At 32.9% G+C, this 16561-nt stretch overlaps 1 protein-coding gene and 1 long non-coding RNA gene across 3 annotated transcripts; both read left to right on the top strand.

Annotated features, from left to right (window-relative positions):
- Nucleotides 1–3: 3 nt before the first annotated feature.
- LOC138331273 (uncharacterized) lies at nt 4–9833 on the top strand. Its single transcript, XM_069278788.1, has 7 exons — nt 4–228; nt 3813–3906; nt 4128–4354; nt 4718–4826; nt 5318–5544; nt 9120–9213; nt 9435–9833. The coding sequence occupies exons 1-7, from the start codon at nt 97–99 to the stop codon at nt 9665–9667; spliced, it is 1116 nt and encodes a 371-aa protein (XP_069134889.1). The 5' UTR covers nt 4–96; the 3' UTR covers nt 9668–9833.
- An 818-nt stretch (nt 9834–10651) lies between these two features.
- On the top strand, nt 10652–15779 carry LOC138331142 (uncharacterized). Of its 2 annotated transcripts, XR_011209669.1 has the most exons (5): nt 10652–10876; nt 11182–11290; nt 12938–14272; nt 14504–14591; nt 15138–15779. It is a non-coding gene; the product is annotated as an uncharacterized lncRNA (long non-coding RNA). The 2 variants fall into 2 exon arrangements; XR_011209668.1 differs by lacking the exons at nt 10652–10876; nt 11182–11290 and having other exon boundaries at nt 12493–14272; nt 15138–15763.
- The last annotated feature ends 782 nt before the right edge of the window (nt 15780–16561 follow it).

Here is a 16561-nt window from a genome sequence, read left to right as displayed (position 1 = left end):
GTTTTTCACTGGATCATCACAATCTACGTAGGAGGGATCTACTGGAGTGAATCAGTAGATACATTTTACCTCGACATTAACGGAACGCGAAATGATATGATCGGAATCAATTTAGGAAGAGATTATCGCGTCAACGAGACGAGGCAATTCGATATATATTGGGATTTCGGAGAAATAATTAGTGTTCGGATGTTTCAGCATAATGATGATGGACTGTTTCTTGAAAAGGTAAAAATTTGATTATTAGTTTTTTTCTTAATTCAATCATGTGTTTATAAAATTTCCATTTTGTATTTACTTTTGTATTTTCAATATCATTACTGTCGTTGAACCCTCTCTGTGAACGACGAAATTACTATACTACTGTAGCGAGCGTTCATTGTATTGAATGAAGTGTTGCAACAAGATAATCGCGTCCCACTCACACTAAGTGCGCGATGATTGGCTTTATTTGAAGTAGGCGGAGTTAAAAATGATTGAAGTGTTAATTGCTAAAGATCAAACGTCAGTTGAACGTTGTGGCTACGCTACAAATGCATATCAGACCAAGGATTTATAAGTCTCATATACGTTCTTGGTCAGACGAATAAATAAAAAAAACTTTGCAATAAATCTGGGTACGTTCTTGTTTGTTTTGTATTTAGGCATATCCACATTGCTAAAAAAAAGCGGCAAAAATAGGAAGTGGGAATATCAAGTGCATTGACAACAGTTAGTAAGCTAAGATAGCTGCCGCTGTCGTACTATTTATAGACTCGAGTACTGGTAGATATGTAATCGCGGATCGGCACTGGCTACACTCAGCTGCAGAACTACTGAACATTTCTATAAACACAATCGTAATTGTTACAAATACCGTAAAATCTTGTGACCATTTTACTTTATGCAGTACTTTTTGCGACTGAAGATGATGGAAAAAACTCTACAATGGGTATACTTTGCGTATCAAAAGATTTTGAGAAAAACAACGTCCAGGGAACCACAAAATCGATGTTATAAAGGTAGTATTTTCACTGCGAAACATCCCCAATAAATGGTTGACAACTTTCACAAAGAAGTGTTGTATTTAGAAGAAATAACATATCAAAATAGACTTGTATTTGTTTATGAAATATCTTGTAGATGTCCAAATCATCGGCGGTCCGACGTACTACGTGCTCTTGTCAATGTTTTGAGATATTACACATGAATAGTTATCAGAAATATTCGAAAAGATTAGAATGAAAATTAAAATGAACACAATAAGTAATTAGTGTGTTTGAGACCATTAACAAACTTTAAAGAGCAATCGGATAGCTGACACGTTAGCTTGCAATAGATTTGTGAGTGGACTCGCTACGGTAATAGATCCAAGCTGATGACTAATACTTTGTAACAGTACGGTTAAAAATGTCACTAACCTTGTAGCTTGTTAGTTTTGCAGTAATAATATTGCAAACAACTTATTGAAAATCTTAAATATAATTCAGCTTAGGCATCCTATAAATTTGTTTTTTTTTTGCCTACGGCCTTCAGCCGGGACATCCCGGTTCCCTACGTAATGAGTAGTGCTAGATACGAGTTTCGTGTACAATTTTACTAGAAATATGAAGATTTGTTAAAATATCTGAAATAAAAAGAATAGTACTTTACTCAAGTGAATATTGATGCAGTTTGTAGAATAAAATCTGTGTATTTAAGTAGATATAGACTCATTGTTGATGATATATAGATTGATTAAGCTAACTAGCAATTCATTCACAGCTCAGCTAACTAACATGACGCTACTCTACCCAAAATGGAAAACCTTTAAAATATGGGATACAGAATTTTCAATTTACAATCTTAAGTAACGAAAACTGCCACGAACAAAAATTAAGGCGCTGACTAATTACTGTGACAATTTTAATATGTCATTTTTCCCAAGTTGCTAATTATCTGTATATGAAAATGAAATAATGAAATTTTGAAAAAACTTCGGGAAACGACGTCGTGCGACAACTCTAAAACGCCATATATTTTAAAATAAGAAAAGCGATTGCTGAATGGAATATTTTTGAAAGACATGTGACTTTAATAACCTAAAAAAATGTTTGAACTTTCTTTAAATGATTTCAAACATTTTTTTAATCATGCCTGGGCACTTGTTAATCAAATAATATTTAGGAGGTGTTCCATCTTAGATTATCAAACCTCCTGAAACACAGGGCTGGACCGGGCATACTTACATGCTCTGTATTTATAAATATATATGCACTACTGACAAGTAAACATATCATGAAATTAAAGATAAAAGCATCTATTTATGGAATATTAAGAAAAAAATCTGGATTCAAACACAAGTGAATTTTTTTTTACAATTATCTTCAAAAATTGTTCCAATTGGGGTAGCGTCACGTTAGTCACTGATGATTACATGTACAGGTGGCTGTGGATTTGGCGACAGTACTCGAGTCATATTTGGCCCCGCCCATCTTGTAAACGAACCATCCAAAGAGAAAACATTTTGATTCTCGACGTCGAGGATTATTTGTCTTTGATTATGTACTATTGATACTTGTCGTAATTGTTTTACACTTTCGGCGTTCACAGATAGGGTTCAACGGCAGTAAGTTGGTATTGTGGTTTAATTTACTATATTAACTTGACTTGAAAGATATCTGCTGGATACTGTCAATCATTTTATTTTCTCTTCAACATAAGGCTTGACAAATGATCCCATTCGACACAATATGACAGAAAAACGCTTAATTCACTGATAATACGCGAAACAAACAATATATATGTAACTTTGATAAAATACTGTATCCTTACATTTCCTTATCAGATCGTAATGTCGGATGGATATCGTTCATATAACTTTACATGTGACTGTTGGATACAGACTGACCGTTTGTCAAATAAAAGCCAACCTGCACGGACACATGCTCTTAATCGCTCTAGTTTCAAATTTTGATTCGCCTGAATGAAACACGATATTGGTTACTATAAAATTTTTAAACGTCATTATGTCGAACAATACTTTACAATTATTAAAGATGCTCCACCGCCTACAGAGCATAAATGACATTCATCATTAGAAAAATAATTGGTGTTTAATAATGTATATATATGTCTAATTAACACAAATATAGTATAAAATAATTTATTTTGAATTTGGTGCATGCGCAATCAGTATTTCATTCCATATAGGATATAGTACCACAGATTTTTTTTTCGGGATGCAAATAAATATTTTTTATATTTCTAACTTGAAGTAAAATTAGAAGCTCAAACTTTTCAATGGCGGTAATGGTGTAAATTAAGTAACTTTTGTAACTGAATAAAAATCGTCTGATCCTATTTTTGATAGTGAAATAATACCAATTGTTAGCGGTGGAGCACCTTTAAAAATGTAACAAAATACATCCTTTCCGAAACAAGAAAATATTAAAAACAATAACAGGAAAAAATGATTTATATTCATGGCCTAAGATGAGGTTACAACACCTAACAAATACAGTATACCCTACGTATTACATAAATCAAAGATGTGTCGTCTTGTGATAATCAACTAATTAGGAGGCCGTGGGAAACATAATACCACCGTTATGAAAATCAACATTTGATTTATTCCCATTGTTTAAAAGGTAATGGTAAGTGTAGTATTAACGTAGTATTGCGTCTATACAAAATTGTAAATCTCATTTTATATTCCTATTTAAAAAAAAAAAAAACATTGGGCATTTAGTTCAACTGTAATTTACTTAATAACTAATTGTTTAAGGCGGTTTTGATTGTTGATGTCACTGTGTTCATTTTGATGTGTATAAGGGTTGTTATTTCCAATTTAGATTATGATGTCTGAAGGAGAACGACAATTCACATTTACATGTGACTGTTGGATTGAAACTGATGGTCAGCCATCTTGGATTCTGACCTTGACAGGTAACACGATTAGAGAAACATTCATTTTCATCGTGTTTACATTGAGCCATATACACAGTAGTCTTTCTAGTTGTTTAATTGCGTGAGATGAGAGAATTTGTTATCTTAAATGATTCTTTGCTTTAAGTTAATCTTACTTATCATTCTTTCCATTTGATTATATATTTTAATGGTATGTAAACTGTGCCGTTGTTTGTTGCTCTCTATTTCACATATAACAGGTGTACATTGGGAAGTCAAAGTTTACGTTGGTGATCGTGTAAATGCTGGGTCGAAAGATACGTTTTACCTCGATGTTAACGGTACTACCAACGACAAAAGCGCTATTGAATTAGGATATAATTTTATGCTAAATGAAATACGAATGATTGGAATCGACTGGAATTTCGGCGATATCAACAGTATCCGGATATACCAAAACGATGACGATGGACTTTTTCTACGGAAGGTATAGGCGCTAACTGATTAAAATATATTTCATATTACATGTCAAATCACAATGTCCAAAAAAACCCCCAAAAATCCAGTGATATATTCAGGAAATTGAACGCGTGGTGGAAAATTTCACAGTGAGTGGCCTTCGCGTAATTAGCAAAAATGAAAAAAAAATAATAATAATAATAAACTCTCTTTACGTAAATTTCCACGTTTCCACCATGTCTCAAAAAGTTTCGGACGAATGTCCGAGAAAATATCATCCCGCGAAAGCTACCGACTAAACGGTATTTGTTTTGTTACATCAGCAGTGACAGGGTTCCTTGCCGGTTTACTTTGGTACTACTGTAGTATAGACACCATTTATTTTATGCAGGTCGAGATGTCTTCAGGAAACCGTCTTTACACCTTTCAATGCGGATGCTGGGTACAAAATAACACGTCATTAATCGACAGCCAATCATCCTGGACACTAACTGAAACAGGCGAGTACAGAATACAACAAATCCATAGTTATAACATAGAAATGTTCATTCTCCATCAAGACTTATATACCGAACTTTACTTATAACGAGGCTCGTTATAACCGTCTTTTACTGTATACATACCTTTGATGTAAATGAAATTGGCTCAAACCCACAAAGTTTAACACATCAGAATTTTCTACACTTTATTTTCACAAAACTATTTAACATTCTATTACATTTACAATCTACATTACTGTAAACCAACTTTCTTTCGCGTGCGGTGTATATCGCGGAATTTGCGATCAAGGTAAATTCGCGAAAATTTAACTGTGTCAAATAATATCTTGGACCATTCTTGCTCAATTAAATCAAAATATATCTCAATTCAATTTTGAATCCGCGAAACTTCATTTCCGCGAAAATATTATGACATGGAAGTCGTGAAATTTAGTAGCCGAGAAAGAAAGATGGTTTAATTAAATGCTTGTCCTTATTCTTACATGTTACAGTTTTTCACTGGATCATCACAATCTACGTAGGAGGGATCTACAGGAGTGAATCAGTAGATACATTTTACCTCGACATTAACGGAACGCGAAATGATATGATCGGAATCAATTTAGGAAGAGATTATCGCGCCAACGAGACGAGGCAATTCGATATATATTGGGATTTCGGAGAAATAATCAGTGTTCGGATGTTTCAGCATAATGATGATGGACTGTTTCTTGAAAAGGTAAAAATTTGATTATTAGTTTTTTTCTTAATTCAATCATGTGTTTATAAAATTTCCATTTTGTATTTACTTTTGTATTTCCAATATCATTACTGCCGTTGAACCCTCTCTGTGAACGACGAAATTACTATACTACTGTAGCGAGTGTTCATTGTATTGAATGAAGTGTTGCAACAAGATAATCGCGTCCCACTCACACTAAGTGCGCGATGATTGGCTTAATTTGAAGTAGGCGGAGTTAAAAATGATTGAAGTGTTAATTGCTAAAGATCAAACGTCAGTTGAACGTTGTGGCTACGCTACAAATGCATATCAGACCAAGGATTTATAAGTCTCATATACGTTCTTGGTCAGACGAATAAATAAACAAATCTTTGCAATAAATCTGGGTACGTTCTTGTTTGTTTTGTATTTAGGCATATCCACATTGCTAAAAAAACGGCAAAAATAGGAAGTGGGAATATCAAGTGCATTGACAACAGTTAGTAAGCTAAGATAGCTGTCGCTGTCGTACTATTTATAGACTCGAGTACTGGTAGATATGTAATCGCGGATCGGCACTGGCTACACTCAGCTGCACAACCACTGAACATTTCTATAAACACAATCGTAATTGTTACAAATACCGTAAAATCTTGTGACCATCTTACTTTATGCAGTACTTTTTGCGACTGAAAATGATGGAAAAAACTCTACAATGGGTATACTTTGCGTATCAAAAGATTTTGAGAAAAACAACGTCCAGGGAACCACAAAATCGATGTTATAAAGGTAGTATTTTCACTGCGAAACATCCCCAATAAATGGTTGACAACTTTCACAAAGAAGTGTTGTATTTAGAAGAAATAACATATCAAAATAGACTTGCATTTGTTTATGAAATATCTTGTAGATTTCCAAATCATCGGCGGTCCGACGTACTACGTGCTCTTGTCAATGTTTTGAGATATTACACATGAATAGTTATCAGAAATATTCGAAAAGATTAGAATGAAAATTAAAATGAACACAATAAGTAATTAGTGTGTTTGAGACCATTAACAAACTTTAAAGAGCAATCGGATAGCTGACACGTTAGCTTGCAATAGATTTGTGAGTGGACTCGCTACGGTAATAGATCCAAGCTGATGACTAATAATTTGTAACAGTACGGTTAAAAATATCACTAACCTTTTAGCTTGTTAGTTTTGCAGTAATAATATTGCAAACAACTTATTGAAAATCTTAAATATGATTCAGCTTAGGCATCCTATAAATTTGTTTTTTTTGCCTACGGCCTGCAGCCGGGACATCCCGGTTCCCTACGTAATGAGTAGTGCTAGATACGAGTTTCGTGTACAATTTTACTAGAAATATGAAGATTTGTTAAAATATCTGAAATAAAAAGAATAGTACTTTACTCAAGTGAATATTGATGCAGTTTGTAGAATAAAATATGTGTATCTAAGTAGATATAGACTCATTGTTGATGATATATAGATTGATTAAGCTAACTAGCTATTCATTCACAGCTCAGCTAACTAACATGACGCTACTCTACCCAAAATGGAAAACCTTTAAAATATGGGATACAGAATTTTCAATTTACAATCGTAAGTAACGAAAACTGCCATGAACAAAAATTAAGGCGCTGACTAATTACTGTGACAATTTTTATATGTCATTTTTCCCAAGTTGCTAATTATCTGTATATGAAAATGAAATAATGAAATTTTGAAAAAACTTCGGGAAGCGACGTCGTGCGACAACTCTAAAACGCCATATATTTTAAAATAAGAAAAGCGATTGCTGAATGGAATATTTTTGAAAGACATGTGACTTTAATAACCTAAAAAAATGTTTGAACTTTCTTTAAATGATTTCAAACATTTTTTTAATCATGCCTGGGCACTTGTTAATCAAACAATATTTAGGAGGTGTTCCATCTTAGATTATCAAACCTCCTGAAACACAGGGCTGGACCGGGCATACTTACATGCTCTGTATTTATAAATATATATGCACTACTGACAAGTAAACAAATCATGAAATTAAAGATAAAAGCATCTTTTTGTGGAATATTAAGAAAAAAAATCTGGATTCAAACACAAGTGAATTTTTTTTTACAATTATCTTCAAAAATTGTTCCAATTGGGGTAGCGTCACGTTAGTCACTGATGATTACATGTACAGGTGGCTGTGGATTTGGCGACAGTACTCGAGTCATATTTGGCCCCGCCCATCTTGTAAACGAACCATCCAAAGAGAAAACATTTTGATTCTCGACGTCGAGGATTATTTGTCTTTGATTATGTGCTATTGATACTTGTCGTAATTGTTTACACTTTCGGCGTTCACAGACAGGGTTCAACGGCAGTAAGTTGGTATTGTGGTTTAATTTACTATATTAACTTGACTTGAAAGATATCTGCTGGATACTGTCAATCATTTTATTTTCTCTTCAACATAAGGCTTGACAAATGATCCCATTCGACACAATATGACAGAAAAACGCTTAATTCACTGATAATACGCGAAACAAACAATATATATGTAACTTTGATAAAATACTGTATCCTTACATTTCCTTATCAGATCGTAATGTCGGATGGATATCGTTCATATAACTTTACATGTGACTGTTGGATACAGACTGACCGTTTGTCAAATAAAAGCCAACCTGCACGGACACATGCTCTTAATCGCTCTAGTTTCAAATTTTGATTCGCCTGAATGAAACACGATATTGGTTACTATAAAATTTTTAAACATCATTATGTCGAACAATACTTTACAATTATTAAAGATGCTCCACCGCCTACAGAGCATAAATGACATTCATCATTAGAAAAATAATTGGTGTTTAATAATGTATATATATGTCTAATTAACACAAAAATAATATAAAATAATTTATTTTGAATTTGGTGCATGCGCAATCAGTATTTCATTCCATATAGGATATAGTACCACAGATTTTTTTTCGGGATGCAAATAAATATTTTTTATATTTCTAACTTGAAGTAAAATTAGAAGCTCAAACTTTTCAATGGCGGTAATGGTGTAAATTAAGTAACTTTTGTAACTGAATAAAAATCGTCTGATCCTATTTTTGATAGTGAAATAATACCAATTGTTAGCGGTGGAGCACCTTTAAAAATGTAACAAAATACATCCTTTCCGAAACAAGAAAATCTTAAAAACAATAACAGGAAAAAATGATTTATATTCATAGCCTAAGATGAGGTTACAACACCTAACAAATACAGTATTCCCTACGTATTACATAATTCAAAGATGTGTCGTCTTGTGATAATCAACTTATTAGGAGGCCGTGGGAAACATAATACGACCGTTATGAAAATCAACATTTGATTTATTCCCATTGTTCAAAAGGTAATGGTAAGTGTAGTATTAACGTAGTATTGCGTCTATACAAAATTGCAAATCTCATTTTATATTCCTATTTAAAAAAACAACATTGGGCATTTAGTTCAACTGTAAGTTACTAAATAACAAATTGTTAAAGGCGGTTTTGATTGTTGATGTCACTGTGTTCATTTTGATGTGTATAAGGGTTGTTATTTCCAATTTAGATTATGATGTCTGAAGGAGAACGACAGTTCACATTTACATGTGACTGTTGGATTGAAACTGGTGGTCAGCCATCTTGGATTCTGACCTTGACAGGTAACACGATTAGAGAAACATTCATTTTCATCGTGTTTACATTGAGCCATATACACAGTAGTCTTTCTAGTTGTTTAATTGCGTGAGATGAGAGAATTTGTTATCTTAAATGATTCTTTGCTTTAAGTTAATCTTACTTATCATTCTTTCCATTTGATTATATATTTTAATGGTATTTAAACTGTGTCGTTGTGTGTTACTCTTTATTTCACATATAACAGGTGTACATTTGGAAGTCAAAGTTTACGTTGGTGATCGTGTAAATGCTGGGTCGAAAGATACGTTTTACCTCGATGTTAACGGTACTACCAACGACAAAAGCGCTATTGAACTAGGATATGATTTTATGCTAAATGAAATACGAATGATTGGAATCGACTGGAATTTCGGCGATATCAACAGTATCCGGATATACCAAAACAATGACGATGGACTTTTTCTACGGAAGGTATAGGCGCTAACTGATTAAAATATATTTCATATTACATGTCAAATCACAATGTCCAAAAAAACAACCCAAAATACCAGTGATATATTCAGGAAATTTAACGCGTGGTGGAAAATTTCACAGTGAGTGGCCTTCGCGTAATTAGCAAAAAAACAAAACAAAAAAAAAACAACTAATAATAATAATAATAATACCCTCTTTACGTAAATTTCCACGTTTCCACCATGTCTCAAAAAGTTTCGGACGAATGTCCGAGAAAATATCATCCCGCGAAAGCTACCGACTAAATGGTATTTGTTTTGTTACATCAGCAGTGACAGGGTTCCTTGCCGGTTTAGTTTGGTACTACTGTAGTATAGACACCATTTCTTTTATGCAGGTCGAGATGTCTTCAGGAAACCGTCTTTACACCTTTCAATGCGGATGCTGGGTACAAAATAACACGTCATTAATCGACAGCCAATCATCCTGGACACTAACTGAAACAGGCGAGTACAGAATACAACAAATCCATAGTTATAACATAGAAATGTTCATTCTTCATCAAGATGTATGCGACTTATATACCGTACTATTCTCATAACGTGGTTCGTTATAACCGTCTTTTACTGTATACATACCTTTGATGTTAATGAAATTGGCTCAAACCCACAAAGTTTAACACATCAGAATTTTCTACACTTTATTTTCACAAAACCATTTAACATTCTATTACATGAACAATCCACATTACTGTAAACCAACTTTCTTTCGCGTGCGGTTTTTATCGCGGAATTTGCGATCAAGGTAAATTCGCGAAAATTTATCTGTGTCAAATAATATCTTAGACCATTCTTGCTCAGTTTAATTAAAATATATCTCAATTCAATTTTGAATCCGCGAAACTTAATTTCCGCGAAAATATTTTGACACGGAAGTCGTGAAATTTAGTAGCCAAGAAAGAAAGATGGTTTAATCAAATGCTTGTCCTTATTCTTACATGTTACAGTTTTTCACTGGATCATCACAATCTACGTAGGAGGGATCTACTGGAGTGAATCAGTAGATACATTTTACCTCGATATCAACGGAACGCGAAATGATATGATCGGAATCAATTTAGGAAGAGATTACCGCGTCAACGAGACGAGGCAATTTGATATATATTGGGATTTCGGAGAAATAATTAGTGTTCGGATATTTCAGCATAATTATGATGGACTGTTTCTTGAAAAGGTGAAAATTTGCGTATTATTTTTTCTTAATTCAATCATGGGTTTATAAAATTTCCATTTTATATATATTTTTGTATTTTCAATGTCTTGGTATTGTGAATTGATTTGCTATATTATATTGAGTTAAAAATGATATCTGCTTGATACTGTAAATCATTTTATTTTCTCTGCAACATAAGGCTTGACAAATGACCCCATTCGACACAATATGACAGAACAACGCTTGATTCACTGAAAACGCGCGAAGCAAACAATCTATATGTAAATTTATAAAATACTGTATCAGTTTATATATTTCCTTATCAGATCGTAATATCGGATGGATATCGTTCATATAACTTTACATGTGACTGTTGGATACAGACTGACAGTTTGTCAAATAAAAGCCAACCTATATGGACACTGACCACAGCAGGTGAGTGTATTTTATTTTATGTTCTTAAGGAGGTTTTTGTTCTGAAGTTACATTTACAATCCCAATCGATTTGAATAATTTTAAAAGAGAGGTCACACTGGCCGATTGATGGCCATGTTAGATTTTATAATCCACGTTAAATGTTGATATGCGATAACAAATGAAAATGTGATAAAGATAACAGTTACAAAAGTTACTTAACTCCATTACCAACATTGAAAAGTTTGAGATTCTTATTTAAATACAAGATAAAAGAATAAAAATAATTAATTGCGTCACGAAAAAAATCCATAACACTATGCCCTATATGGAATGAAGTACTTATTGCCAATGCACAGAAAGCAAACGAAATTATCTTATATATATTTTGTGTTAATTCGACTCATATATGTATTTATATATACCATAAAACATCTGTTATTGTTCAAGTAATAGGTATCTGTTATGATATGAAGCATCTTTAAAATTGTTTAAGTCATTAATGGTACATTAAATTTGACATTAAAAATGATTTTTTTATCTCGTTATTGTCAGTTTTCAGGGGATAGTTCAGGGGATAGCTTGAAATCATGACTTACTTGCACATTAATCCTGAAATTTCATGAAATCATCGTTTATTTTGTTTGAGTCATTTTCAAAGATCGTCTGCATCAAAGTAGGTCAAAGTATGCAAAAAAAATGGGTATATGGCAAGTTCCAATCGAGCATGACAGGATCGTAAAACAGAAAGTAGTTTTACCTGGTTCATACGTCTTATGTTTAATTTTTTCAAACAAAATGAATTCATTTGTATTTGTTGCAATTCTGTAAGTTTTAGGTCGTTTACACCTTTGTTTGTCAAAATTTACTCCTGCCCAGAGGTGAATCCTGTTTTTAGTGATTTCCTGATTACCTATCGAACGCACCTTGAGACAGTCCTTTTTTTCCGTAATGCTTTCGGTCCCAAAATAACCATGTATTACGATTAAATTATTCTACTAAAAGATATTAAATAGATGTTGGTCGCTTTAATGAAACACAAAGTAAGTTTGGGTGAAATAAGCATGTTTTTAAAAGCGCATTTCCTTTCTATTTTGAAATCACGGTAACTGGTCCTATATGTATCGTCAACTGTACCAATTAGCGGTGAAAATAAATGGCGGCTGGTCAAAAAACATATCATTAAAATTAAACAACGACTATTTTTACTGAAGTATCTTGGACTAAAGATAATTCATGTCGATTTTCAAACGCCTTCTGTGCGTTAGTTTTGACAAAATCCTTATAAAATCTCGAAAAAATCACGGTAACTGGTCGCGACCAGTTTAGTATACAGCTGTTAAAATTAGATTTCCCCCTTGATTTTAATGATACTTGCATTGTACATGCGAAGAAAAATTGTAAGAATTCAAACTGTACTGTAACAATAGTTAATAATTCTTCCCCTTTTTTCTCAGGGATTCAATTAAAAATACAAAACAAATCAAAATACAAAAAATATAAAGATTAAATAATAACAAAAAATAATTAAAAAAAATAATTATAAAAATTATATAAAAAAATAAATAAGAAAATAAGAAAAAAACAAAAATAATAAAACGCAAAAAAGAAAAAAACCTAGTATATAGTAAGCCTAGTGGTTTCCTCGACGTTTCCATCCTCTTTCAGACTGCCACTGGAATGATACGTCGACTAATTGTACTGACGTTAGAGGGCGTTACTGTGAGGAGAGGGAGTGTGACAGGTGTGACAGACATTTACGTCTCGATGGCACGTCCTGCTACACAGGTAAAATAATATAGATAGTGACAAACATGTTAAAGACATTTTAAAGATTTCAGTAATTAATGAATTGGAATATATGGAACAGTAATCATAATATCTATTACATATAATGATATTATCTAAAATGTGAAAACATATTCCAGACACTTTCAAGATTTCTGTAATAAATGCATTGAAATATACAATCGTATTCATTATTATATATCATAATATTATCTTAGAATAAAAAGACTGTAATATAATCGATCATATATAAAGTTTTTTTTTAACAATTGTCATTCATATTTTTAATGACCATTTCACAGTTTCAGTTTATATCATTAACTGCAATTCCCAACTTTACATAGTACACATATATTTCACAAAAATACTTTTCATCAGACAATTACAGACAAACCTAAACACTACAAAATAACAATGTAATAATGTATGGTTTAATATCAAAACACAATATTGTAATTATAAGTTTTTGTGTATATTCTGTGGCGTTCCTGTGTGTTGTTTGTGTATCCACCATGTAAAAGTGACGTCATTTGTTTACTGTTTGTTAAGATACTAGTAATTGTCATTTGTTTTGATATTTATTTTCATTTTCTTGTTTGAATTTTTGTTTGTATGGAAATGTTATTAGTCTCATGTATTTTGTGAATGAGAAAAGAGTTACCTGATATTTTCAGAGAGAGTGAGAATCAAATATCACGTTGTTTAGTACTTTAATTTTAATCATGTAACAACCTGGTTGATTGAAGTTTTACCTCGGTATATACATATCTCTTATCGACCAATGAAGTTAATATCTATAGCAGGGATTTATCAGGTATGTGCTTTGTATATTCATTATGATAAGCTTTTGTTGTTTACTATACAAATGTATTTTTATCTATAATGATTAAAGGCTAACGTTGATTGAATATTTCATATAGATATTTTCTTAGATTAACATGAACATGAAAGACATAACTGGATTTCTTTAGGTTTTTACTATGACAACAAGTATTTGTGAAAACAATTAAATGGTTTTGTAAAATAGAGCGCTTATTTCTATCAATATGGATTGAAATCCAAAATTACACCAACAGTTTTCAATTTCTCGACTGGTGTGCTGTGTTATTTTTTTATTTTACGTTATAGCAACGTTAAGGAATACGGAGTAAGACTCGACCTCGGAGGTGGAAATACGTTTAAGGGGAGACTACTCCGTCATTTGGTTTCGAAATAGTAAGGAAGTAGTGGATTCAAATAAACATGAATTTATATTTTAATATCTATATAAATATGGTAACATACCTTAAAATTAGATAGCACATGAGTGAACTCTAAGTTGATGGTAGTAAGTGAATATGAAAATAAAAACCAGTTATACATCTATTATGCCAATTCAAACATATAATACAACTGTTTACGACCATTGTAATTAAATTGTTATTTATTTGTTTAATGTTTCACTAGGCAACCTGGATGCGTTTTTCATCAATGCATTTCAAAATTTTGCACCAACTTTGCATCAGCAGCTTAACTACTAGTACACCGATGTAATGTAAGTATAGATACATTCTAGTTCCATCATTTACATCATTTATATACAATATTTTATAATGAAAATGTCAATACATTATAAGGTCACCATTAAACTCATCAGTACGGTTAGTACGAACGGTTTCAATAGAAACATCATAATATATTTTATTAAAATTTCTAGTTTGTGTTGAAATTAATGTATAGTCTAATATCATTCAGGTAGGAGAGAAAGGGAAACGCGAATAAAAAAAATTCAAGCAGAAAATCCATTGTGACGTCATGATATCTACATTGACGCGACATCAGGTTAATTCATTTGTACAAAACAAAATTGATAAAAATTGCCAAACCTATACAAGGAAGCAATGCATTCGTTAAATGTTGCTGGTAGAAGAAAGCTCGTATATATATGTCCAATGAAATACAAAAAAAAAAAAAAAAAAAAATACAATAGGGATATGTGGTGCAGTTGTCGTTTCTTATATTTTTTATTCAAAGTATTCAAACCTTTGTTAAAAAAACGAATCAAATTTCCACTACAATGATATCCAATTATCTTTTACAGGCTGATTTTGGATCTTCGCCTTCGGCACGTTCGAATTTCCGTGATAAGAGATATGTTGTAAGGAGAGATAACCGAGTTGGACATACAGGACTACTCCATTTGTCAAGTTTCTATTGTAGTCAACTGCTTGTGAAATCTCGCAAGGTCTCCTCCGTAATCTCAAATGAGACGCCTGTCACATGTTTGTTATAGGCCATCAGAATTCACCTTCGTCTACCAAGCGATACCGACATACGTCGAAAGTAGCGCTAAAATTAGCGATCTCCAAGAAAGAAACGAGCCCTCTGATTGGTCAGAATTTACGTCATCGACTAGTAAAGGGACTATAGTGAACATTTTTGCCACCAGATAGCAGCAGTAGTAAAGCACCGTTAAAGCGGCCGTTTCTGTCAAGGCTAGTATGGTGTGTAATGGATTATCCTGCCTTGACATGTGAAGATGTCAGAATTAAGAACATGCCATGTATAAAAGCGTACATGTGTATTATAGGATGCAACATAATATGTAGAGAAGGTCTATTCGTGAGGGAAACTCCTATTATTATCTTATAATCAATGTAATTTAGACCCGTGATAATTTTACTTATAATAAAACTATGTTAGATTTCTCAACAAGTTTCTGGTTTTGTATGGTTAAAAATTAAACATCAGTTTTCTTTACCCAAGCCCTGCATCCCTCTTTTTTTCCTTCCAAAGCACTTCATAATTAGCACAGATAACTCTTAGAAATAATCAGTACTGCCCTATTGCTAATGTGTTTTATATATATGTGACAATGGCGTAAGAAGATGAAACGTAATGGGGCGGGGGCAAAGGTCCCCAATATTTCGCAACCTCCCCGCGCTCTCCGCGGAAATTAATAAATACGCAAATTAGCGTGTGAGCGCCGAAGTCTCGAGATTTTGGATGTTTGGGGTCCGGGGGGTATCTGTGTTACCATTAGTGTTACGATTTAGAATGTCTGAGAAGTGTTTCATACGCATTTTGATAAATTTGTGAGCGCCGAAAGCGGGAGTTTTTGTTGTTGTTTTGGGGGTCAAAGGGTCTCCCCCGGGACATTGTTTACGAGTTAAAATGGCTGAGATGAGTTCTGTGATGTATTTTGATGAATTTGCGAGCACTGAAGGCGCAATTTTTTTTGGGGGGGAGGGGGGGGGGGGGTCCGGGAGTTTCCCCCGGGAAACAATATTACGATTTATAATGAGATGAGTGATACAGTGCATTTTGATAATTTTAAAGCGTCGTTCTTAACACGGTATTTTTTCGATTTAAAGTTACCTGCATTTAGAAATGATATTGCGAATGTCGTCATACCATTATGCAACCCTGCTCGATCTAAACATACCTATTCAATCCATCGTCACATTGTTGTGTAACTCAAAATAATAATGAATTTATTGTCTTGCTAGGATATATAAACAAACT

The sequence above is a fragment of the Argopecten irradians genome, chromosome 9, assembly GCF_041381155.1.
Source record: "Argopecten irradians isolate NY chromosome 9, Ai_NY, whole genome shotgun sequence".
In the NCBI taxonomy this organism is placed as follows: Eukaryota; Metazoa; Mollusca; class Bivalvia; order Pectinida; family Pectinidae; genus Argopecten; species Argopecten irradians.
This window is presented reverse-complemented; position numbering and strand designations above follow the sequence as displayed.